General features: G+C 39.2%; 2 protein-coding genes and 6 long non-coding RNA genes across 11 annotated transcripts; all 8 read right to left on the reverse strand.

The window, feature by feature from the left end:
* Positions 1-1,440: 1,440 nt before the first annotated feature.
* On the reverse strand, positions 1,441-3,277 carry Cyp6t1 (Cytochrome P450 6t1). The gene is made up of 3 exons (XM_014232180.3): positions 2,693-3,277; positions 1,834-2,634; positions 1,441-1,779 (listed from the first exon to the last, which is right to left on the reverse strand). Exons 1-3 carry the CDS (start codon positions 3,152-3,154, stop codon positions 1,495-1,497), a joined length of 1,548 nt encoding a protein of 515 aa, XP_014087655.3. The 5' UTR covers positions 3,155-3,277; the 3' UTR covers positions 1,441-1,494.
* Positions 3,278-5,416: 2,139 nt separating this feature from the next.
* LOC106615860 (uncharacterized) lies at positions 5,417-6,170 on the reverse strand. The gene is made up of 2 exons (XR_001330663.3): positions 5,923-6,170; positions 5,417-5,866 (listed from the first exon to the last, which is right to left on the reverse strand). It is a non-coding gene; the product is annotated as an uncharacterized lncRNA (long non-coding RNA).
* A 1,324-nt stretch (positions 6,171-7,494) lies between these two features.
* LOC106615853 (uncharacterized) lies at positions 7,495-9,047 on the reverse strand. The gene is made up of 3 exons (XR_001330662.3): positions 8,937-9,047; positions 8,004-8,870; positions 7,495-7,940 (listed from the first exon to the last, which is right to left on the reverse strand). It is a non-coding gene; the product is annotated as an uncharacterized lncRNA (long non-coding RNA).
* A 1,331-nt stretch (positions 9,048-10,378) lies between these two features.
* LOC106615829 (uncharacterized) lies at positions 10,379-11,044 on the reverse strand. The gene is made up of 3 exons (XR_011395532.1): positions 10,936-11,044; positions 10,514-10,854; positions 10,379-10,432 (listed from the first exon to the last, which is right to left on the reverse strand). It is a non-coding gene; the product is annotated as an uncharacterized lncRNA (long non-coding RNA).
* Positions 11,045-12,589: 1,545 nt separating this feature from the next.
* On the reverse strand, positions 12,590-13,478 carry LOC138855697 (uncharacterized). Its single transcript, XR_011395533.1, has 2 exons — positions 12,987-13,478; positions 12,590-12,922 (listed from the first exon to the last, which is right to left on the reverse strand). It is a non-coding gene; the product is annotated as an uncharacterized lncRNA (long non-coding RNA).
* Positions 13,479-13,718: 240 nt separating this feature from the next.
* Positions 13,719-16,134, reverse strand: LOC106615322 (uncharacterized). The gene is made up of 5 exons (XR_001330637.3): positions 16,026-16,134; positions 15,696-15,892; positions 15,547-15,629; positions 14,090-15,482; positions 13,719-14,022 (listed from the first exon to the last, which is right to left on the reverse strand). It is a non-coding gene; the product is annotated as an uncharacterized lncRNA (long non-coding RNA).
* Positions 16,135-19,767: 3,633 nt separating this feature from the next.
* LOC138856001 (uncharacterized) lies at positions 19,768-20,451 on the reverse strand. Its single transcript, XR_011395147.1, has 2 exons — positions 20,003-20,451; positions 19,768-19,930 (listed from the first exon to the last, which is right to left on the reverse strand). It is a non-coding gene; the product is annotated as an uncharacterized lncRNA (long non-coding RNA).
* A 1,116-nt stretch (positions 20,452-21,567) lies between these two features.
* Positions 21,568-25,461, reverse strand: LOC106615991 (keratin-associated protein 5-5). 4 transcript variants are annotated; one of them, XR_011395534.1, is made up of 5 exons: positions 25,356-25,460; positions 25,147-25,277; positions 23,037-23,520; positions 22,067-22,488; positions 21,568-21,997 (listed from the first exon to the last, which is right to left on the reverse strand). XR_011395534.1 is itself a non-coding variant. In XM_014232448.3 (4 exons), the coding sequence occupies exons 2-4, from the start codon at positions 25,252-25,254 to the stop codon at positions 21,987-21,989; spliced, it is 603 nt and encodes a 200-aa protein (XP_014087923.2). In that variant the 5' UTR covers positions 25,255-25,277; positions 25,356-25,460; the 3' UTR covers positions 21,568-21,986. The 4 variants fall into 4 exon arrangements, 3 of the variants coding, with proteins under 3 accessions (XP_014087923.2, XP_069963247.1, XP_069963246.1); XM_014232448.3 differs by lacking the exon at positions 22,067-22,488; XM_070107146.1 differs by lacking the exons at positions 21,568-21,997; positions 22,067-22,488 and adding an exon at positions 24,144-24,894 and having other exon boundaries at positions 23,357-23,520; positions 25,356-25,461.
* Positions 25,462-25,840: the final 379 nt, after the last annotated feature.

The raw sequence follows: 25,840 nt of genomic DNA on the forward strand, positions 1-25,840 counted from the left end.
AGATAAGCGGATTGCTACGCAGCTTGTTGACTTCTTTGACGGACCCTATAAACTAAGTAAAGTCGCTATAATTTTTCAGATATCGTGACGACCAGTTCGTAGTCAGTAGTATGATTGACCCATAAAAGCATTATGAATTTTTGTGTTAAAAAAAATCAGCTAATAATGGTTGTCTTCGTAGAAAGAATTGCAGATCTGCGAACAAAAATTTTAAATATTTGACAGAAAAAGGTTCTCACTCAGCTTTTTTCTATTTCATATTTTATTAAGGGTGGCCAAGATCTCATTGAAAAGCTCATATGATTGTGAATTCTGGTTTCTGGTAGCACACACAGCCTAAAAAGTTGCGCTAACTGAATTGGAGAGAATAATTTCTAATAATTAATGAAAATAACTTACAACTACAACTTGTCGAATATTAATTTCAAATCACCAGAAGCATTCTCTATTTTTTCCCCAAAAATTGATTCCTGGATTATCTTTACAATTCAGCGCAAATTCGAGTTAGTTGGCCATTTAGGCGTTTAGCATTAAACTCTTCACAAACACGTAGTTAACATAAAAAAGTTCGGCTTGCCTGAACATTACTTTTTTGATGCTGTAGAGACTGTTTGCAATTAAATTCGGTCGTACAACTGCAAAATTTGAGGTTACTTTTGAAATAATTAGTATCAGTGTTGACTCTTTCGAAGTTCTTGAAGAAATCGAGGTAGTTAACCACAATTGGAGAGGTTTAACCGTGGATTCTCCATACAAAGAAAAAATTATATAGCAAAATCTCGTTTAATTTGACTTCCGCGGAGGTTTATGATTTGGTGGTAGGATCCTAGAAAAGTTACTACATCTTTCGAACTCGAAGAAAAAGAAGAAATTTCAACCAATTGTTGGTAAAAACGTTCCTACCATCACTACTCATATGACGCTCCAAATATGGAGATATAAAACAAAACCAGAAATTATTTAATCTATTCTTCGATAACATTCTAAGCATTTGAATCACAGCTACTAGAGATAGAAAGCGGATGGTGGTCTTACATAATAGATCACTAGTGACGAAGAAGTCTGAATCATTACAGAAGAGTTGTCGAAGTATTACTAAACGCCCAAGTCGGGATTCACATAAGGACGGAAGCTTAAAGTATAAAAATTTGGAATATTGGACTTCAAGTTAAGAACGCCGAGCTTGCTGCAAAATCGAAGTCACATTAAACATGATCTTGTTGTACGGTGATGTTTAATACATCGAGGGCCGCATTTATTACTAAATGTAAAGGGATGAAAATTAGATCGCAGTTAGCGGTATGCGAGACTTGTGTTCTATTCTATCGTTCATAAGTACCAACCAAATTTAGGAATACTAGAAAAACAGATATAAAGTTGGTCGAAATGCTTTACAAAGCAGTAAACAGCCCATGTCGAATTAGTCGAACACCTAACGGGTTTGTTTTAAATAGCAAATCATTTTTAATTGCTCGTAGACCTCATTTATTCTAATCAGTAAATTTTATCCTTCACAAAACGCAAATAAATGCCACCCTTTGGCGCCAAAACGAAGGCTGTCTCCTCGAATTTCATTTCGGGCAAAGTGAGCGAGCAAGTCTCCACACGAAAATTCTTCAAAATATGTACAAGTCCCGTTTTAACTTCCAGCAAACCCAGTAAAAAGCCAATACAGCCGCGTGGACCCGCACCAAAGGGCAAATAACTCATCGATGCATGTTGTTTTCGGTTTTCCGATGAGAAGCGCTCCGGATCAAACTCAAGTGGTTGAGGCCAGTACTGCAAGGAAGTAGAAACTAAAATAAATGTTTAAGACAAAGCCGACATACGCACTCTTGGATCACGATGTAAAGCGAGCACCGAAATATATACGGGCATGCCTTTAGGTATACGATAGTCGTTGCTTGATTGCCCTAGCAAGTAACCCTGCTCAGCGGTGCAACGCCTATCAAGAAATGAAGTGGCTGGATACAAACGCAGCACCTCATCGACCACCATGCGCATATATTCCAGCTCATTACAAATGGTCTCATAGTCAAGCGCGCCACCACACTTCACCAACGCCTCACGCAACTCGGCGCGCAAACGCTGCTGCAACTCTGGATGCTTGGCGAGTTCATAGAGCGCGAATGTGATTGTCGAGGAGGACGTGTCGAAGCCAGCTAGTAACAAGAATGCCGCCTGTGCTACAAAGAAATCAGGTTGCTGTAACACGCTGTCTTTGGCGCCGTCGGCTGCTTGTTGCTTCAACGCTATAAATATATCGATGAGATCGTTGCGTTGGTTGCCACTACGCATACGCTCCGCAATCGCATACTCGATGGAAGAGCGCATGAACTTCTCATACTCTTTTGAGTAGAGATGGGCGCGGACGAGCTGGACCCTCTCCGGCACGAAGAAAATGGTGAAGAGATGTAGTAGACGTTTAAGACGCGGCTCATTCACTTCAATGCACATGCGTCGAAATTCAGCATGCGGATTCGCCAAACTGTTAGCGTCGATACCGAACTCGAGTGAGGATATGATGTCTGTGGTGAAGAGCGCACACAACTCCTTTACCTCAACGATCGCTGAGCACGCATCGTCATCTGTAAAGTTCCAAGCGTGCATATGCGTCTCCAGCTTACGGCCAATCTTTAATGAAAATATATATAATTAATTTTGGAAAACAATTGGCGGTTCTAAGACAAACCTCCTGCAGCAGCGAATACATTTGCTTCACCTTGCCATGTGCAAACAACGGCGAGAAGATATTGTGTATCTCCCTCCATGTTTCGTATTCTGCAAAGAATAAATTCAACGATCCCATGGCATCGCCCACCGGGTCACTGCGTTCAAAACGGCTAGCAAACGCGCTGAAATCGCTTACCAGTATACGCTTGATGAGCGTAAGGTCACGCAGCAGCAGCGCGTGATTATGCAGCACATGTATGCCCACAAAATCTTGACCACTGGCGGCTTCATGATTGTAGAGCCGCTCAAATTGTTCGCCGAAACAGCAACGATAACGGAGTAGATCGAAAATATTGCCCACAATCAATGTGGATGGTATGTGTGGCACTCGGCGCCTTTCCCAATAGCGAAAATGCTGGCGCAACCAGCAGTAGACAGCCGCTATGAGGCTAAGGCTGAGCGCTAGCAATATGTTCAACATAACTGGCTCTGGTGGTTTTGAAAAATATTTATTTAGTTTTTGATATTTTTTCACCTGGATATTTACATATGTATGTAAACTGCACTATGTGGCTTGCCCTTTGAGACTGCTGGCTTTGCCTTTATTGTCTGTCTAATCAGTAGCAATTTTTAAATTTGATTTTAGTGCATTTTGAAGCTGATAAGCCCAACAGAGCTTTTAGTAGTTTCGCTTTTGCACTTGAGTCTCCATTTTTGCGCTTTCACAAGTACGTATGTATGGTCTAAGCTTCATTTTATAGAAGCGTTTGCTATAAAAAGCACATAATCGAAAGCTTAATGTAAAGTTTTAGGTAGGTAAGTGCCGTGGACAAGTAAAAACTGTTTTGGACAACAATTAAGATGTCCTCATCTCTGTATACATATATAGGTGGTTCCTAGTACTGGAAGAGAAACTTTTACAAAAATAGCAATCCTTGCTCAGAGAAATACATATTTCATTCACTCTCTGCAGATTATGTCATTTTACAATAATTTCGCTTTCATTAGAAATTGAAACATTATTATTAGTTCCACAACCCGATGCGGGTTTTCGATTGCTGCAACTTAGTTCTCCAATTATTTCTGTCCCTTGTTTGAGTTCGCCAACATCGTAGTTCCATCGCTTCAGCGTCCTTGTCCACACCATCAATTCATCTAAGTTTTGCTCTGTCTCTGCTTTTCTTATTTTTACATCTGCTCTGGAGAATTTTCTTAGAAATATTGTTTATATTTTGGCTCTATCCAAACATCGGTTTTTGCATTAGGCTTCAGTTATTTTTATAGATTTTTTTTATGTATTCGAAAACTCTTTATCTAAATGCTGTCTGAGGTATAAGGAGTAGAATGCAATACATCATACACTTTCAGCTTTGGCTGGGTTGGTCTTCAGTGCTTTCAGCGAATTTTTGTTTTTTCGGTTTCGGCTCATTTTTGGAACCCCAATTGATAAAATGTTGAACAGTTTCGATGTTATATTCATAAATACACGTCCCGTCGTCAGTAATGATGCGTTTGATGAATGCAGGGTCCTCAGTTACGTTTTCAAGCATCTCTTTGTGATCTAAATCGAAATGTGTTGGGTCGATCCTTATGAGATGTTGAGTTCATCTTATATCTCTCTGATGCCAACACGGCGACTTTTTTTTTAAACTTTTCTGATGTTATCGTCATTAACAAAGGTGGATGGACGACACACAAGTGGTAAGACGATAACCTAAACTGATTGCTTTGTGCCACTCAAATACTTGTGTTCGTGATAAAGAAGATTGCCCAAAACACTTCTGGAAAATTTTTAATGATTCCGTGACCGTGATGCCATCAAAAAGAACAAAGTTATTTGTTTAATTTTTTTTTTTTTTCAAGGTAAAAATCGCCAGATAAACTTTTCGCGCCGTAAGCAAACAGGTATCAAACAGACACTAATTTTAAGTTTATATGGACCAGTCCGTTACACTTTTGATCGGATAGTACAAGTATTTTGTCTCTGAGTACGTCATTCGGAGCTTTAATCAGTACCGAGACTTCAACGGAATCTGAATAATGTGAAAAAACTTTGCGTGAGATAAAAACTAATCCTTATAGAGTTTCTGATTCCGGAGTGAGGAAAATGATCTAACTTGTACGGATTAAGAGTCCACTCTAGTTAACAGAGTTTGCTTACCAAGGAGTTTACGATACTAAATCCTCCGTCAGAGGGTAATGTTACTGCTCTTCACACTGTAGTTCTTCGTTGGATTTCGGACTCGGAACTTAAAATACAAAACCAATGAATAAGACCGCGAACTCTCAGTGGAGATGAAGATAGATGTAAACGGAACCTATTTTGTAGTCATCCGAAATGGTAGTCCTCTCAAAATGGTTAAAGAAGCTGGAGCATCGGGGGATCAACGACATCCAGCTAAAAACAGACGATGTTGAGGAAAAATGTATTCTTTTGTAGTATTAGCACTGCGCTCACTAAGTGGAGAATGAATCAATATATCTGTATCTGTTTGTAGACTATCTTGATTCAAACCTGAACCTAAGTTTGAGGAACTCCGTAGGATAACTATCCGGGACTTATTCATTATCAAACATCGCCCCAATCAGCGAATTAAATGAAAATCTCAGAAGTGTAGCTTCTACACGTCTTAGCACTATTTCGTGTAGGAAATTCTGGAAAGTAAACATTCGCTGGTCCCCAGGTCTTATGTAGTAATCAAATTTCCACACATTACCAGTTAAAAAAAAAACGAAACTCATCTCATTTTATTGATGTCAAAACGTGTGTATGTTTATTGGCCAATTTTCGTGTTTACAACACATTAACTTCACTCAGTACAATGTGTTTGTTCTAAAATCGATTTTTCTGTAACATTTATTATTGCAAAAATTTCAAAACGTTCGGTGTTTGTAGCACAACGCTGGCAACAACAATGGACGCACTAGACGTAGATGGCTCGCAAACACACTTCTCATGACTCGTGTACGCGACGATGGTCTCAACCGAAATAGAAACATCCTGTGGGTCGACAAATATTTGACTCACCACAGGGTTTACGACAATCAAGGCATGAGCCATATGATCCACTCGGTCCACACGGTGCGCAGCATGGCCGGCAAGGTCCGCATGGTCTGCATGGCCCACAGCAGGGCGAGCAGCAGGAGTATGGACTACAGCAGGAATAACACATCTTCGCACGATTTCTTAAAGCTATAGAAATTAATTAGAAAATTTTGTATAACATTATTAATAGAGGTTTTACTTACAACTTAAATTTAGAAATTTCTGCGAAACAAAAAAAATTACAAACGAAAACTTTTTTCTGGCCTTGCTTCCTGACGAAAATTTTAATATGAATGAAAAATAGAATTTTCAATTGAAATTTATTTCAATGTACATATTTGGTGAATTATTGTTATAGTGATTTACAAAAACAAGTATAAGCCTTTACTCAAAGAATCCTAATTGTTAGATCCTTAATAAATCAAGCGACAGTAGTTAGACTTTGTTACGTTTTGATACCTAGCAGATATTATTTTAGAAACAAGCTATTTTGGACTTTTATGACATACCTTAAAACACAGCTAAATTCAGGACCATAAAAAAATGAGATCAGTTTGCTTTAGAACTATTAATAATGTTTAGATGTAATATTTTTGCTACTCAAATCCTTTTCTGGTCGGTAAACTCTGAGCGAATGCAGTAGGGGATTCAGTTGATATAATTATCGCTTTTAATGAAAGACCTCCTTCGTTATGTCTTTCAGGTCCTTCTATCATACTATTTTAATATTATTAATTTTAGCATAAAAAGATCTTTATCTTGATTTCGATTAATCAGTTTGAATGGCTATAAGCTATAGTGTTCCGATCTGAGCAATATTTTTGAAGTTTGTAGCGTTGTCTTCGATAATAATCTATGCTCAATCTCTATACGAAGAGTTGTGTTTGATCAAAAAGTTTTTATTGCAGCTATCTTTTAAGCTTTTAAGGCTGCGATATCGACGGTTACCACAATTGAGCAGCTTCTTGCCAAAAAATAGATGTGTGCAAATTTTCAGAACGATATCTCAAAAACTCGACCTACAGTTTGCGTATACACAGAGATAAAGGCAGTCATGACTAAACCGACTTAGCCCGTCACGCTGATCATTTGTAAATATACTTTATAGGGTCTTTGACGTTTCCTTCTGGTTGTTACAAACTTCGTGGTAAACTTGATATAACCTGTTCAGAGTATAATGAGGGTTGAGGAGGAGTTAAGTGAGTTTGAAGCAAGGATATTTGCTATCTTAATAATTCCTATTATCGAATGCGTTGAATTAGATGTACTGCGATGTCGTCTGATGAAATAAGATTATGGGAATGAATACGTGATAAAAGGAGACAACATGAAATTAGATATAGCGATGTACACTGCTATAGTGAGATGAAATCAGATAAGCGGAAATGAGATGAAATGAGGTTGGATAAGTAAAAAGAGAAAGCATGACTAAATGTCATAGGAGAAACTAGAGGATATGATATAAGATGAGATGAATATATTGCAACTGATGAGTACAATACGGACTTTCGAAACGGAAGTCAGGTACGGCGAGTTAAAAAACTCGAAAAAGTGCGAAAGAACCTGAAACGAGATGTAATAAGAAATGAATAGTCTGGACTACATGGCATAAAACAATCAAGAAAGGAGTCGAGATTAGGTTAAAAATTGTAAAAAATATTGGAACCCAAACAATTCAAAGACGTTAGACAACGTTATCAATAAAGAATTTGTTAGAAAATACACTGCAAAATCATCAATAGTATATCCAAAACAAAAAAAAAACAACTCGTAACTTTTATGTTTTTGAGAATTTTGCACAATTTTATTTACAAAATCTCAAAAATTTAAAAAACATTTTATATGAAGATTTTTTTGTATGCCTTTTGTTCCATTCACCTTGCAGTTCACATGTTTGTAACGAAATACACTTGCCATTTCAATTCACCCAATTCATTGCCCAAAACGACGCTTCGTTTCTTTAATCACTACCTGCTTACTTTTCTGCATACACTCGTGTGCATTTGTAACTGTTTTTAACAACATCTACGTCTATAACACGAAGAGCCGCAACACGAACTGCCACATGGCTGACACGAACCCCACGGCGCGCCATAAGGCGTGCATGGACCTATGGCTCCGCATGGTCCTATACAGCCCCATGGACCGAAGGGGCCATAAGGACCACAAGGAGTCGGTCGGTAGCACCAGCAAGGGCACTGCATTAGGTGATTGTTAAAGTCTAAAAAAAAAATTTTTTTTTGAAATATTAAGAATTATTTTCCGAATGTCACGAATTACTCACGTCTTTAGCTAGCGCAGAAATTTCTAACAAAAAAATTCTCCGTGCCAATGAGGTGTGGTTTACTTTCGGAAATTTTCAAATTTTATGAATTGAAAATAATCATCTTTGACAATTAATTCACTTACTCGGTGATTTTTAATTTTCAATCAACCTTTGCAAGGTGTACTTTTTTATTCTCTTATATCTTCATACAAAATATCAAATGAACAAAACGACATATGGCAATTGCAGACGTATTCTTTGAAATATATTATCTAACCGCTTGATCGACTCGTTGTCCAACGATCGCCACTACTTGTCAGCAATTGTTGCATTTGAAATTCAATTTTCAACTCATATGTCTACATATTTATATTATCTCGTTCCTCAACAATCCCGCACTGTACACACAGTCCCAAGTTTTGTACTCCACTGACGCCCAGTTGGCGCGTTACCTTAGTATTTTGGTTTCAGATATCGGCATGGGTTCGGGCATTTGGAGCATGGACAACCGAACGCACAGCAGCCCGGATATGGATTGCAACAAGGTCCACACGTACCGCAAGGGCCGCATGGACCGCGTGTTATACACGGACCGCAGGGGCTACAGCAGGGACCACAAGGTCCGCACGGACCGCAAGGTGAGCACGGACTGCATGACGACGGTCCACAGCAAGGCCCACATGATCCACAAGGGCCGCAGGGGCTGCATGGGCCACACGGTCCGCAGGGGCTACATGGGCCACATGGTCCGCAGGGTTGGCACGGTCCGCCTGGTCGGCATGGTCCACACGGACCGCAGGGGCCACAAGGGCCAGTCGGGCAACCATATGAGCCGCAGCAACCGCAACAGGGATAAGACATTTTGAGCAGTGTAGTCCAAGTAGGCTATTGTATTAGTAAATTTGTATTTAGTTGCTGGTCTTGCAAGTATATTTACAACTGTTTTCATACCTGTTAGTTTGAAGATGATAATCGAAAAGATCGTGTAATTTTGTTGTTTATTAGAAGCCGAAAAGTTTTTGAATGATTTGAGTGATTTTTTCTTGAAAAACAAATACTACAAATAAAATATTTCTCACTGAGCACTTGGGAATGAATTTGGAACAAGTGGTCACTTCTGCTAATCCAGCTTTTAAGGTAACGGTGAATTGGCGAATTAATGGTTAAATGAGAACCTTCTAATGCTGGGTGAAACAGTCCTTTAATGTGCTATCTGGATTCCGAGATTGCGCTATTCCCAAAATGAAGATTTTCTAGATGTAGGCGAAGTATTCTGCTATACGGCCCAATTGATATCCTCGCGAAATATAATCAGGCTATCAACTACTTATTCTTGCTATTTTTTTTGACACCTTGGAGTCTCATAGTATACACTCGCAATCATATTCCTTCTTCTAGCTGAGCAATTCAGCAACAATGAGCAGGATTTACATCACAAGTAGCATTAGGTCGATTGATCTGGGCACGACATATTCCAACTTATCTACAAGTTCCATAAGGTTATATAGCATATTCTAATAGATAGAATACAAGTATAACTAATACGAGGCTTAGAACAGAACCTAAACTCGTTCTCGGTTGAATAATCCTTTCTCTCGTTTTACACAAAGAGCTAAAACTAAAAAGCGTGCACATTTCTCTGTACAATTAGAATCCGTAGCAAATGTTGCGATCCTTGATGTCAAAAAAAGCTTCAAAGAAGAACACAATTTCTGTTAAAATAAATGACTGATCCCCTGGATGGCCGATCTACTTAATAGCACCATAAAAACTACATATTTTCTTCCTATATGGCTGAGGTGTGAGTTTTATTTTTTCAAGCATTGTTGTAAACTATTTTAAAATCATTGACAATCTTTTGCAAACCCTTTCGAAGTTGGCGACATGGTAGACTGCTCGACATCAGCGTTGAATTTCTCTGCGATTGTTGTGGTGAAGGTTTCGTCTTAGCACCGCATCGACTTTCAAGTCTAACAGCGGAAGTGAGATGTGGCCGATGGAATTTACCGGGATCCATACGCACCGCATCGGCTAGCTCTCTAGATAATAAAAAATGGACTTTCCACTTGTGCATGAGCGATGGAAATCTACACGCTATAGATCTTGTAAAGTCCAACGCCAGTTTTGTATTATCATCTAGATGCCTACAATGACGAGTGTAAGCCCGTTGTTTGGGATCATTAGAAAACCGTCATTTTAATTACATCATACTTAAGCGTTTTACTCGTCTCCAAAACTCTAGATGGAATGATCATAAGCTTTGTTGGTTTCTTTAAATCCTCGCTGGAATCCAGTCTGAAGCTGTGTTGAATGCAATAATTTTGTAGTGTGTTATATATTTTTTTTATCAGGAGTATACATACATCAAGGATTCCTTCGAATCGTTTGGCATAATCATCACTCTCGGTGGTGGATCACTTTCTGGCGCTATGATAACCTTCGCCGAGCTACATAATAAAAGAGAAAGTGCGACAGAATACGAGCATGTAAGAACGTTGACCACGTCGTTTAGCTACAGCGTCACCTACATTTGCGGTAGACTGCATTCCGATTCCAAGACTAATAGCTTCGTTGGTTTTTGCTTTTCAATCTCATGTAATTTTTGTGACTGTCTCAGCCGCGTTGTTAGTCACGCCCAACGTTGTTGTTGTACCCAATTTGACTGCGATTCACGGCTAAACGACTGGCTGGGCCCAGTCCAGGCCGTTGGATCTGGTTTTGGACCTTGTGGTGTGCGTGTACGACTGCAATAACCATTAGGACAACATGTATTACAATAGCCATTCTGGCAAGCGGAAGTAGACGAGCCATTTTTATTGTTGTAGCAGCGATCGCACATTTTGGGTTGAGCGTTTTCCAAGTGGAAGAGCTGTGTGTGTCGCAAGGGGAGTTAAGAAAACAGAAATTAAATTAAATTAAATGTTTTCCAACTTGTAATTTTGTAACCTACTTTTTTTTAATATAAACTTTAAATTTTTAGTGTTCTTGCTAAGCCGAAATATTAATGAATGATTTGAAAACTTTTTTCTGACATAGAATACAAGGCTACCTGCTTGTGGTATGCAATATATTTTAACTTTCAATACACTTTGCAGCGTCAGTATCTCGGCAGGGCTTTTTAGGTGTTTCGCCGCGTGAACTAGAAATGGGGGCGCTGTTACTAAATTTTAGCTTTTCGGGTTAGTATTTATTCTATTCTTGAGAAAAATGTACTGTACTCGAAGGGCATCTCGTTGAAGGCGAACACACTTATTTGCAGGTATGTCCGGTGCTTGATTTTTAAAGCTTGAGTAAAGAAAAGCTAAGGGAACTTAGTAACTTTTTATCTACCCCGAACGTTCAATATTGAGACAGGATATCTTCCACGGCTCCCAATGTTCCAGCTTAAAAGCTGATGTGGAAAAAATGAGGTTTTTTACCAAATTCACTGAGTTGCTCGAGAAGCCTTAATTGGTTACCACTAGCGAGCACAATGGGCCTAATAATGGCTGAGTGCGGCCGCCTGCGCTCCGTCGCTCCTGCGCATTTCAAACAACCAACCAAGAAAGGGTTCCATTCAAGACAGCAGGACCATTTTAAGACTCATAAAGTCAAGGCAGATTAACTAAAATCTGTTGGGACTATTCTAAAAAAATCTCTTCTCTTCATATCTAGCGATACAATCAACCTTTGATGAGTTGGAAGTAGCTTTTTCGTTCTCACTAAATATTCTATCGATGTTTCAGATGGGATGGAAGCGAATAGTTCAACTCAGGTTTTCTGCAAATGAGTCAGCCACAGCAACATGCATAAGTTCATAGACTTCAAAGTCGAACTGGATTACTTCTTTGCTTAACACAGAAGATTTCATTATAAGCGTATCAACTGATATTTTTATTGTGATGTCTGACCGAATTAATATCCTTGCTCCAAATTATTTTACTTGCTTTCCTCTAGCTTTCAGATTTTTTGTTAAAGATACTCGTATGAGCCGTCTTGAAGCCAATGTTGGCCTGACCTTTTGTGTGTAGTACATAATACAGCTCGCTCTGTAACTTTGATCTTATCCTATAGCTTATGAGTTCACGGTTTTATAGGTTATAGCCAGCACCGTTCTATTGAGATATTTACAGATGTCACTCTTCCCATTTTCGGAGCTTTCAATATCAATAAGATTTTTGTGGCAGTTTAAACTCCTTAGTCGTAAATTGGTAGGAATCCCTTTTACTATGGAGTTCTGTCTATAATGCATCTAGGCTTATCGCGAAAACAATTATTTTCCATTTATTTGAAGTTGCCCGGAATGTCGGCAGACATATGTAGGTTTACTTTCATTCTTACTTAGCTTATAACCTTCAATTTTTTCCAATAAAACATCGTTTTTAGGCTTCGTATACGACTATTGCAAGAATTTTATTACCAAAACATTGGGTTACAATTTCTAATAAGACATGGATCGTTTTTACATGCACTAAAGAACACAAAGAGCGCTGGCGATCACTCATGAATTCAGTGCATACAAAGTTACACCCTCGCTACTGCATGTACAACTGAAAACAAAATTTGACCGTTAGCTCAACACGCACGGTCTTATGCATGTACATATGTTTGCGCCTATATCAACAAATTTTTTTCGCCCCAATTCAACTCAAAACATGCATGAAAAACTCCTTTTGTGTTTATATTAAGCTGACACCAACATTCAATCCAATTTCAGAGGCAACATGGATTTGGACAACAGTTGGAGCAGGGATCACATGGTGGTGGACAGCAGCCTGGTGGACATGGTGAGGGACAGCAGGGCGGGTTCGGTGACGAATCCGGTATGCAAGGCGGTCCACAAAAACCATGCGCTCCGCAAGCGGTAATCGGTCCATATGGTCCTATGGGTCCGTAAGGGCCACACGGAGCAACGGAAAAGCCGCAAGGTTCGCACATCTTCAATTGGGTTGGGGCTGCTGTTGGCGAAAGTGAGTGGTAAGTCAACAAACAATTTATTATGTCTTTACCAAACATATTTACCTTTTTCAAATGGATTGTAACGGGAAAATTTTTTTGGATTTAGTTTTAAATTGAACAAAAACTTTTGTAATGAAAATTTTATTACATTTCTCTGACAATTAAGCCATTGCTTCTCTTTTTGATGTTTCGTCTCTTGCGTATAAAGTGGTTTCGGAGTCCAGTATATCTTCAACCAATTGAGGAAGCTTTCGCTTTAGAACTTGTACCATATTTGTTCGGTAATTCTTTACTACACGTCTGGCTCTTCAAAGATGTGGTAAATGATGTGGTATGACTATGAGATGACAAAATCTGTAATTTCGGGTTACCGCAGATTATTATACAAGGCTAGGGTTCATTAAAACTTCAAAGCATTGATAAAGCTTTTGTTTTAAAACTTCTACTTATACGACAACTTTTTGGCTCATATAAGACTCTTTAAAGGTTCGGCAATGTCAAAGTACCGATCCTCTGAACCCTTGCTAGGGTTCATTGATGAAGCTTTTGTCATAAAACTGTCCCAAAATCCTCTGGTTCATGTTTAAAAACTTCAAGGGTCCCAATTTAAGGTAATGAAAGAAAGATGAAATGAGTTTTTTCTACCATTCCCAAATGGGTTTTTAGTATAGTTTCAAAGTGCTAAGATCCCAAGACCAATTCCGACCATACCTAGATTAAATGTTCTTGATAAAATAGACAAATATTCCACTTTATGTCGAGGTCTATGAGCAGATTTATTGGAATTACTAAATATTTAATGTTTGTCCAGAATTTTACTTTATTTTTACATAAAACTTCTTAATCCAAAAGCATAGTATATATAGTTGACTAAAATAGGTTCCGATGACAAGCTCCATTGCAGCATTTCGAATATTACTGCTTAGCAGCAACACTTGGGTGGCGTATTATAGCAATGAGCCTTGCATGGGCATGGCCAACGGCAGCAGAAGTCCGTACACTTCAAGTACCTACAGGGGCAAACGCATGGCGAGCAGCAAGGACTACAGCAAGGGCTACAACCAGAACACATTTTGTATGCGTTTACCTTGAAGGTGGCCTAAAATGTTTAGAGAATTAGAGAGACTTTGCATTGGTTAAGGTGCTTATTAAAGACGTGAACTTACTTTTTTAGCTTTTGAAAAAAGTATAGACTGGAAATTTCCTTTCGTTCGTTGAGCCAAAAAGTTTTGTAATGATTTTGAAATTTTTGTTTTGAAAGTGTCGAAAATTTTAGATGGATATTACGGTGAGAACATGTTTTCCCCAAGTAGTTCAAGTGTATCAGTGCATAAGTTCTGCATGCCTGGCTGTACTCAGGTTCAACCAGCTTAAACATGGTAAAGGTCTCAACTTTACCACTTTGTATTCCAGGATTTTGAATTTTCACTTCGATGAAAGATGAGATCTCACAAAAATCTGCTCAGAGAAATGTCTTTAAAATGTCCGCTTTCCCTACTTGCCATCTTCAGAAACGCTTCGAAATGCTTTCTGCAGTTTACAACTCTGCGAAGATTTCGGTTCCTTACTAACGAGTAGTTTGATTCGGTCTATAAATATGTGGTTATATTTTCTTTCTTCTTCGTGACAATTACTTAAATCCAGGCTTGGGATGGTCTACGATAGTATGCTATACCGTAGGTTATCTCGCTAAATCTTAAAGCAGATGCAGCGGATAAGCGACTGTTTGAGACCGTCGGTAGTACGGTTGGTTTCATAAGACATGTAACAAAAGTCTCTAGATATGATTTTCCATAAGCTTATCGCAATGATTTTGCGATAACATGTTCAATCTACCGCCGATTTGTTCGCAACCGTTCCTTAAGCTAGATACAACTTCTTACATGCCCCAATAATAGCCGCGGATATCGAGAACACTACATAACAAAATATGCGCCAATGGAAACCATTTCCTTTGGGAGAAATCTTTTTCTGTCTTCCCATTTGGAAATGTTTTGGAACTAAAACGAGCCTAATGTTCCTTATAAAATAAAGCCTTCGGACGTTACGGACAGGGGCATTGGCTGTACTTAACTTTTGTTGAGTTCACCATTGATCTAAACTACCGCGACCATTCTCATACTCTTCGTAAACTTTGAAAAACATATCAAACTGAAAATACTGATTTGTTTTGCTTTTAGCTAGCTCAAGAACTTTTTGATCCACATTTCAAAGGCATCAACTTCCATAAATAATGCAACAAAAATACTAAAAATCTTTCACTTTAACAAAGCCGAGTCTTCGCAAAACCACTGCAGAATCTACAAGCCAAATGTTTAACTGCACCCTTGAGTAGTTTTCGTGTCTAAATTTTGTATAGCCTCTCCATACCTCAAGTAAAATGAAAAAATCGCGATTTAATAAAAGCAGTTTCACTTTTATTAAAAAGAAAAAAGAAAAATGTAACCAAAAAAATGTGATGTCTTAGCTATTTTTTATGGCTGCATAGAACTTTCTTGGTCCGCTGTTGCTCACGTTCATCGATAACACTGATTTTCTTTGGGATCACAGTCAATTTAGCTAAGAGTAGAAGAAAAGCATTTATTTTTTGAAAAATTTGTGGCTGAATTTATGAAATAATCACCTATCTATTTGCCGTTCGACGTTCATTTACCATTTAGCCGCTTTAAATTAGTGGTTCTCTAGATCCCAGAAGCTGGATTGGGACTGAAGTGATATAGGAAAAGAATTTCAAAACATATTTTAACTGGCTTTCACTGTTTTTGTACTTACAAAAGCGGCATAGAGACGTCTAGCAACGGCCACAGCAGGATCCACATGGGCCACAGCCGCCACAAGGTCCACAAGGGCCGCAGCAGGGTCCGCAAGGACCACAGCACGACCCACAGGGGCTACAGCACGAGCTATAACAGGGACTACAGCAAGAGCCATAGCAGGGACCGCAGCACATTTTGATGTTATGTTAATTTCTGCAAGAAATGCGAAATAATTGTTAACGGTACACGAATAATTAGCAATGAATTCAAATAAAAATCCAATCCAAAATATATAGAAAAATATAAACGGACACTGAAAAAAATATATATTGAAGGATCAACTTACTTTTGGTTACAACGGAAATTTGGTAGCTGATTTTTAGCCGAAATATTGTTTTGGAATGAGAATTTTTTTAAATTTATTTCACTAAATATTTTCCGGGTTGAACATTTTTGCATGACCTGCTTACTTTTCAAATATTAATACAAGTACAGTGTTTTAATTAACAAGTACTATATTCTTTTGTGTAATTTTTTTTCCACAATTGGTGAACCAAATGAAGAGTTCTAAAATTTAGGAGTGTTATGCGACACCAAATTCCGGATGATTCGAGAAAAAGGACTTTCATTACAAAATAAATAGTTTTTAACACGTATGATAGGACTCCAGCATTTAAGAATAGATAAGATGGGATTTGTGCTTTAGAACCTAAAGTTTCCTCACAACGGATTTGCGTATTATTTAGCAGTAAAATAACTGAAAATGCTAAAATCAACAACCCCGAATCTGAGTGAGTTGAATTGGATTCTGCTACCTGTCTAAAAGGGAGTTCAATGGTTTGAAGTCGAAGAGGCAATTAATTTCCTACTAAGTGATCCCCTCATTGATCGTTTTTTCCAAACGTCTACAGTAGATGACAGAATGACAAAAAGAGAACTGGTCATCCTTGCATGATTTGAACGAGGAGAGGATCTCCACATGAAATCCTACCGTGGGTCAACTGGTGATCTTCTTGAAGAAAATTATGCTCAACAGATGCAAGCGGCTGCTTCAGTGACACGCTGTGAACGGCCATAAAAGTGATGAAAAAGTTTAAACTGTTTTTAGTTTAGTTTTTAATAGACAAAATTTACGTAACAACTTCCAAAGACGCAAAAAATGTTATTGGCAGGCTTCAACGTGGTCGCCATTCAACTGCTGAAGTGGTTTGGGGGGAGTCTCCGGTAAAGGCGTTACACCTCTTCACTTCACTAACATAGTTGTATTTTTATAACGGCCTAAACTTGTACCAGAACTTATGGCAGGACTAATTACATGGGAAAATTCTTAAGCCGACCATAAATTAGAGTGAGATATACCATATCTCCCCAGGATGATAAACGAGAGAAAAGTTGATAAATTATTAAACTCGCCGACAGCTTTGCCAACATGTTAAGCTTGCATATTAGGCTTTCGCTTATCATGCAAGTCATACCTCTACTAAATTTTGAACCAGCTAGTTGGAACATGCCTACAAATGAAGGCTGCTTACGTGAATAACGACTCAAGTCTCTTAGACAGCCGAACAGGCAGATTCATTTACGTTAGCCTTTAGGCACATAGAACAAGTGAAACATATATATATTTTTTTATTCAATGAAGAAGGAAACCACCATCTAGTACTTTATTAACATTTGCATTTTCAAGGAGTTTCGGTTGCATCTTGTTGTTTTACATATATACATGCATATGTAGATGTATCTCTGTTTAAATGCGAACATTAAGGAAAAGCAAATACACAATTTTTTTGGCAATTTATGTCTGCGCCAAAAGTTGTAACATCAACCTCGCTTCATTTACTCTGCAATTGTTTTCGCTTCCTTTATCACAGTGCTATATGCTGTTTGCCTTTACATCATTGAAACCACAGTTTTGTATGTAGTGGAGTGTAGAGTGATGGAGGGGATGCCGTAAACGACACAGTCAAAAGAAATTGAAAACATCGGCGTACGTCCAAGAGACATGTCTCTTTACAATTCCTGTCTGCATCAATCTAAAAGGAAGCAAGAGTTCGTGAAAGACACGCTCAGATTTGACAATTCCACGATACGCACTTACGTAAGACATTAGCGGTGGATGCTAACAAAGTCTTCGGCACAAGGAGTGATGGCACAAATCTTGTAATCCATTGCGTTTAACGCACATGCATGTGCAATGTATGCCACAGAGTATACCGCGTGGACGATCGCGTGTGGGTCCTAAAATGAGACAGAGAACCAAAATATCAATAAATTTAACAAAGTACTTCAAGTAAACGGCCGCTTTGTATGTGACCACCACCGTTTGCTGAGCCATGTTGCGCGCAAAGCCGTTATCAAGGTGGGTTTCACGCAGCCGAAATCCACCTTGACAGTTTTGCGCGCATCAAGGTAAACTCGCCATGATGAAACTCACCTTGATAATAGCTAGTTAATCACTTTAAGACTTTTTAGATAATTTGGTTTCGCATACTTTCAATCAATTTCGAAAAGTCCATTCTTCTCCAAAAAAAAAAATTAAAATTAATTATCAAAATCGAATTAATCGCAAACAAGACTAGCATATACATAGGCATGTATATATGTATATATTTAACACGACGGGCCACAAGGATTGCATGGTGGGCACGGTCCACATGGTGCACACGGTACTTGTGGACCGCATGGCCCACATGGGCCACATTGTGTATTCCACGGTGTCGGCGCGCATGGATAGCATGTGCCGCACTCGGGCGCTTCGTATGGACATCCCGGCATGCAGGGACTGCAGGCACCGCACGGTCCGCAGGGTCCACATGGACGACTACGTCGGCCGCGTGGCCCACAAGGTCCACAACCTAGACAACATGGATCGCACGGCGGTGGTACATATGGACCCGAAGGCATTGTCAAACCGCATGGTCCACAATTGGGTATACAGCATGGTCCGCAGGGACCGCATGGATTACACGGTCCACATGGCGAGCAAGGGCTGCCGCAGGGTCCACATGGGCCGCAAGGGCCACATGGTCCACAAGGTCCGCAACAAGAATAGCATGGATCGCACATTCTGATATGTTGTTGTTTTTTTTTTCGAATTTCTGCGAAGAGAATATTTTTAATTACTATCTGTTTGGAAGCTGTGATAAACCATGTCACTTACATCAAAAAGTTGCCTTAAGAGAAAAATGCACAGAAAATTTGGAAGTGTTTAGTTTAAAAATTTTGATCTGAATGAAAAAATATGATAATTGGAAAATTTTGATTAAAATTTGTATGTTATTCCGGAAAGTGATATTTTAAGCAACAAGTACAAGTAAGACTAATATGTAGTTTTCGGTCTATTTTTGGTCTCATAAAGCTGTTAAACGATTGTGTCTATTGATAACTAAAAGAGGAACGTTTTACTGAAGTGTTTATGGGAATTTACATACTTTTCTTCAGCAGTACATACCAACAGCAATAACTAGGATTTTATTAACTATAGAAGTTCCTGTGCCTTTTATTGATCGTTCAGTTTCTTAATAGGAGCGTGGTTACCTAAAATAGTAGTATGTTAAATTAGTTCGACGATTATCGCGGTAAAAACGAAAGTTTATACCCAAGAACTCGAGTGAGTCCAATTATACTTCCGCTGGCAGGTCGTGCAGACTTGTGATGCAATATTTCACCCTCTCTGGCTGCAGTAACAAATTTTGTTAGTCCTACGTCCGTTGTTGCGGCTTCATGCATATTTAAAAGAAAAATGGAAGAACAGTAAACTTTACTTAGAGCGTTCCGACGAGCTTTCAGTCAAAATTTAACAATCAAATCGCAACGAAAATGTATAGAGTCTGATCTGTGTATAGTTTTACATATTAAATTTAGTACTAGATATCTTTCTTTTCCTTGATATACCACTAATTCCACATATTGCGGAGCTTCAGACTTATTTTTTTCAATTGTGGGTAGTTCCTGTTTCTTTCAAAAGCATAATGAAGAAACCCAACTTAGATATTGTTGGGTCTTAAAAAATTCTGAAATCATCTAGCTTAAAGACCCTTTACTGAGTAACAGCCCGCTTAATCCCCCGGAATAATATATAGCTAACATGACTCAACTAAAGAAATTTTATTTGTAAAAAAGTGGATACATTTTATTTTTATAAATTTGATGTTTGGATTTTATTGTTGCAGTTCATATTTTTGCCGCAATTCATTAATTTGATTCAGTCCGCAGATCCGTGAGCTTCATACTGCACCAATTATAAACCACCTGTTTTGTTAGTTAAAAATTATAAAGTTAAGTTCCAAAGTATATATCATATATAGTTTTCATTTAACTTACCTGTGTATGAAGCGGGTGTATAGAGGCAATTCCATATTTGTGGAAAGGGTACGCAACTGCTTATAAGTTCTCCACTGCATCCAAATGTTGGCGAATAAGTTAACGCATATGGTCTACCACAGCCACAAGGACAAGTTTTACAACCCGACTCAGCGCATAATGAACTCAAAGTTGAGTATTGCACATTTAGTAGGCATGGACCCAGACCACAGCCGACATATGAAGGCCAGGTACTAAAGCCAGGATTGCACATGTTGAGCTGCTACTATTTGAACTCCTAAAATTGGAATGGAGACTTGGCCACGCTGCTGTTTGGAGAGCTTTTTTGATGAATAATTTAGAGTTTAGTCATTGAAGTCTGTCTGCCGGATGAAGAGTTATTTGAAACCTTAAATTTTTGTTTATTTATATTATTATATATACATTCATAATATGATTTAAGCAGCTAAGTTCTATTGATTATGGATTAGTATATACAATGAAGTTTGTAGTGAAAAGTGAAATTCTAAATACAAAGTGCTTAAGTAGATTCTATTGTGGTGGCCTCCCCCAACGGGTTTGGGATTTAGAATGTACCCGTGGTACGCCATGCCTGTTGTAGAAGGCGACTAAAATCTACAAAAATGCACTATGTCTTGTGTAAGGACTTTACCTTAGTAATATAAGCATTGTCTTGTCAAAAAATAGTTCTGTAATATTCAACTTGAACTGAAACTTTGAATGAGATTACTGCTAATGAAAATACATTTGAAGTACAAGCTAAACGTCATGAGTTGAATAGGTGCTCAACTGGGTCACTTCGGCTACAATGTCTGATCGGAGACTTTATTCTGGTACCACGGGGAGTAGTAAGCTCTTGGAATTAATTTAAATCTGCTCATGGCGGTCGGGCCTTCGGGGAGATTCGTGGTCTATGTGGTTTAAACCCAAATGCGGGAAGAACTGACCTTGTGTCAGCTCAATGTGGAGTTGCATTGTGGTCGGGTGTCAGACTAAAAGTACGTGAGAGGATTGCGATGGGCCTCGAACCCGACCAAAGTAGACTTTAAAAAATTCTGTATATTTCACTTCGATATCTCAAGAACTGAGGTCCTAGTTCGGATATATACAGACAGACGGACATACTGAAATGGCTAAATCGACTCAGCTCGTCACGGTGACCGTCTATATACTATATACTTTATGTGGTCTTCGACGTTTCATTTTGGGTGTCACAAACATCGTAGCAAACTTAATGCACCCTGTTCAGGGTATAAACACATTATCCATGTACCCGTATCCCGTACCTCCATTAAACAAATTTGCTTGAAGAGTTATCTGATATCAATTTTCAGTTCATTACAATTCTAGTAAAAAATTTTTTTTTTGGGATGAGCCACAATATAATATAATATACGACAATATAACATGGCAACACCATGGGAGTTTCATAAAGTTCCAGGATCATAAAGTTCAAGAGGGTGTACTGCTCTTCTGGCTAGTTTTCTAAAGCTCCACGCTCATTAAGTTCAATACTTACCACAGAAATATCAAGCATTCCGAGTCGAGCCGAAAGGTAAATTGCATTTTATTAGAGTTTTAATAAAAATAGCCACTACCAAGCTTTTATTAAAATAGAAAAACAAAAATGTTCGAAAGTTTGTCAAAGTACTTATACGTGAAAAGGATGTCTCGCACTGAATTTAATGAAACTCCTCACTTCCTTTTTTTCTTGCTCTCTTTCGGTATTTTCTTCATTTTACATCGTACTTATTTCTTTGCGTACGCATTTTATGTTAACGTGTTCTGATTGGAATCTTTCGTATTTGTGGAATTTTTCATATATAACATACATTTTTAATGGGACTGCAGCGTCCAAATCGTTTCCATTTCGATGCCTTCGCGAGTATTGGATTCATTACACAACAACAATAATGTATTGCTGTCATTATCCTTTAACAATCGTAAAAGTAATCTGCCTTAGCTTCCTTCCTTAGAATAATATTTAAAAACCACCTGTATTGGAGAAGAGAAAGAGAATAGAGAGAATACGTTAATATGCTGATATATACAACAACTACTTACAAAACGCTAAGAAACTCAGAAAGAGAGCAACAGTAAAAACGAGAGAGAAGAGCAACAACAGGTAGTGGTACGATACAACTCTGCTGAATGTGGAACTTTGCGATTTTCATTAAAAAGTTAAATCAAATTTAAAGCGAATATCATAAGTGTCGGGTACACGTAGCTTGATCAACAGACATTCTCACAAAGAATCGCTGCAGCGATCAGGGTCTTCTCACAAAGTGTACAACATTTTCGAGGTTTCACACTTTAGCGACTACGCGAAGAGCTTGAAGATTTGTTGCTTGGAAGAGAGTATGTGACTTTTTTGCACGAGCGGCGTTTGGGATAACATATACCGGTGTGTTGACCCATTGTATATTGACTTTCTGGCATAGAGCCATAGCTAAATCCAATTATACGTAAACCTGGAGGTAATTTCCCTTTAAAGAAGAAATGTGGAAAAAGGTGGATTTAAAAATAGGAAAACTGATGAGATTGAATAAGAAATATTAAGTGAGATTAATCTGGGATTTGTTCTCTACTCAACCGTAGTGGAAAGAACGCATAGACTGGGATAACCACAGTAAAGATCACTGAAATTCAAACTTGAAAAAAAGTGGCAAGATCTGAAAATGTTTATAAAAGCTGGATAGAGCTTCAGAGGTCGTACTATTGAGCGCTTTATGTAGCTCCGGAACCCAGCTTTTTGGGTATAGAAATTCAAAAAACGTTCGGAGCTTTTTGTAGCTTCGGAATCACTCTAGCTACTGGCTACTGAATTTTAAAGCGAAAACTCGAAAGAACCACATAGTGGTCATACTGAACTATCTTAAAAAAATGGGTTTGTTACTTGAAATGTTAGTACTTTTCGAAATGTAACCGCTGTTATACTATATGTTGATTCGACACCGTTATACACTCTCCAAAAAGCATAAAAAAAAACAAATTTGGAACCTAAAATAGAAACGAAACTGTTTAGAATACTTACATGGATATGTAGGCGGCGTATTATTACAATTCCACACACACGGATTTGGGACACCAGCTTCCACAATTGGTGGACAACAGCCTGGTGCCGGTGGACATGGTATCGGAGCTGGTGCACCACATGGTGGATTCGATGCACCACAACAAGCAGTATCACAACATGGAGAACATGACGGCCCACAAGGACCACAAGGACCACAGGGTCCACATGATGGGCCACACGGTGCACAACCACCACAGGCTCGCGCACATAATGCGGCGGTTTCCTTGCAACGCATTCGTCTATTATTCACACCCATTGTCATATTGGCATAGCGTAGTGGAAACGAGGCTGGACAGCAATTTGGAACGGGGAAGCACATACATGCAGCTCGCCCCTGGCAAAGCGATCGCGGACATCTGTCTTGCAAGCCATTTCTTTTGATACAGTCGCAGGTAGTGTACATAATTCCACAACGTAATTCGCGACTACGACACGCTCTAGGCTAAAATATGTGAAGTGTGTGGAGTACAAGAAAAAAAGAGAGGAAAAAGAAAGGAAAACAGTGTGCGTGTGTTTGCGGGGAAGAGAAGAGAACAAATGGCACTCATTAGACTGGTGGTGGTGAGCATACTGTTATCGTAACCTCGAACGGCGCAAACCGTATCAAGGTGGGTTTCACGATAATAGAATCCACCTTGATAGGTTTGCGCGCATCAAGGTAAATTCGACATGAAACTCACCTTGATAGTGGCTAAGTAAAATTTTGATCCAAAATATATAATCTCATATCAAGCTTGTATGTATAGTTGGTACGTGAACGATTCTCAAAAGTTATTTATATCAAAATTAATTATTTCTAAAACATTCGTCTTAATACTATAAAAGTTTGTTTGGTTTGCATAAATTGCTTTCTGTGGTCTCAATGGGCCACAAAATTTAAATGGCGTGCGCAAAACGCTTATGGTCCGCAAGAACCGTTCGCCGCCGTTGTCGGACATGCGAATGCCGTTTCATCATCGGCCGCCTCGTATGGACCACAAGCGCCTCCACCGCCGGGACCAAAGCAGCCGGGAGGCATACCACAAGGTCCACATGGTGCACAATTTGGTACGAAGCAAGATGTACCGCAAGGTCCACAAGGTCCGCAAGGTCCACAAGGTCCGCACGGACCACATGGTCCGCATGGTCCACATGGTCCACAAGGTCCGCAAGGGCTGCAAGGTCCGCAAGGGCCACAAGGTCCACAAGGGCCGCAAGGTCCGCGGCACGGTGAGCAAGGTCCACAAGGACCGCAAGGACCTGACGGCTTGCACGGGAAGCATCCGTTCGGTTCACAAATCGGATATTGATTGGTTGAAAAGCATGGCAATGCACCGCAAGGTCCGCACGGTGAACACGGTCCCATGGGACATGGTGGACATGCTACACTTGGCTTGTAATTAATCGGTCCGGTGGGATAGCAACAATATTCACGTGGCGGCGGTATATCAACTGTTTGCGGCTTCGGCTGGCATAATATCGCTTGGCATACTTCGCGCGGTTCGCATATACGTTTCGGATAGCAAACCACATAGGGATCGGGCACCATCGATGGATAGTAAATGACCCTTGGCTCACGGACCATCTGTGAGACCCACGTTAATTTGGGTACTTTTATGACACGTGTTGTATCCACAACTTTGGGTATAGTTATTTGGCGACAACGATTAACAACCATCGGTTCCGGTACTATTTTCTCATTGAAGACGACGCGCTTGCGACAGATGAGTCGTGGCGGTTGTTGTACTGTTATGCATTTCGGGCATGGCGGAGGTACGCGTGGCGCACACTGCGGTAGCGCGTCCAAATGGGCGCCTGTATAACATTTTGGCGAGCACTGTTCATTTTGAGGTTAAAATGAGTTCCAGCATTATTCGAAACGTTTTTTCCACGCGTATAATACAGTTGTTGGCCGTTAATGGTGAGTTGTTATTCCAATACAGTTTTTATTTTGTATTAGTATTTGTTGATTTGCGTTTGTTTGTTGTTGGTTGTTGGAGTGAAAGAGCAAAAAATGTGAAATTTCTGTTTGCTACACAATTTCGAGGCAAAGGAAAATTACAAAAGCGTGTTGTCGACGTTGACTTACCTCAAACGGTGCACAGCAGGGATCGCAGGGGCTACAGGGCCCGCACGGCCCACAAGGGCCACAAGGCGATGGACACGGTCCGCAGGGAGAGCAGCAAGGGTCGCACATTTTGAGACGTGTTTTTTAAATTTCTGCAAAAGAAAGCGCATTATCATTACGGCTGGTCACTCTTAACAATGGTTATTGCAATATTGCAAAAAAATACTTACTTTTTAACTTTTTAAAGAAAATAAGTTCACTTGAAATTTAGATACAGCTAAAAGGGCTGAAAATTTAGAAATGAATGAAAATTTTTTGATTGAACTTTATGAAGTTTAATTTATTTTGCCATGTCTACGTGTATTAAATGTACAGAGTGTTTTTAGCACGAGGTGGTGGTGGTGGTAAGGTCTAACAGATATTGGATTAACTGAGATGTGGTCTATAACATTTTGTTTGGTGGAGCAAGAGTGTACAGGGAGAAGTAGACAACTAGTAAGTCCCGCTGTTGGCGAATTATAGCGACATTTTCAACCAATGAGCTCGAGTGCAGTCGTCCAGAGGGTCCGAAGAATTGTATGTCTTGAAAATTGCAGAAAATCTCTCCTAAGCAGGCTACAATCTCCGAAGAAGTTGTTCATATCGCACAACTATAGCATATACCATTGACAGCTATACAAACTGACCGGTGAAGGGTATTTTAGTTTCGATGCAG

Source organism: Bactrocera oleae, chromosome 3 (assembly GCF_042242935.1).
Source record: "Bactrocera oleae isolate idBacOlea1 chromosome 3, idBacOlea1, whole genome shotgun sequence".
Lineage (NCBI taxonomy): Eukaryota > Metazoa > Arthropoda > Insecta > Diptera > Tephritidae > Bactrocera > Bactrocera oleae.

Bases quoted from the DNA above. Each gene is read 5' to 3' on its own strand.
- Cyp6t1 (XM_014232180.3), bottom strand. From the start codon at position 3,154: ATGTTGAACATATTGCTAGCGCTCAGCCTTAGCCTCATAGCGGCTGTC. The intron at 2,635-2,692 runs GTTTGTCTTAGA...TTTTCATTAAAG, and splicing joins TGTATTCGCTGCTGCAGGAG to ATTGGCCGTAAGCTGGAGAC. The intron at 1,780-1,833 runs GTGCGTATGTCG...ACTTCCTTGCAG, and splicing joins CTTTACATCGTGATCCAAGA to TACTGGCCTCAACCACTTGA.
- LOC106615991 (XM_070107145.1), bottom strand. From the start codon at position 25,254: ATGTGCGACCCTTGCTGCTCTCCCTGCGGACCGTGTCCATCGCCTTGT. The intron at 24,895-25,146 runs GTAAGTCAACGT...CAAAATGAACAG, and splicing joins CCTGCTGTGCACCGTTTGAG to TGCTCGCCAAAATGTTATAC.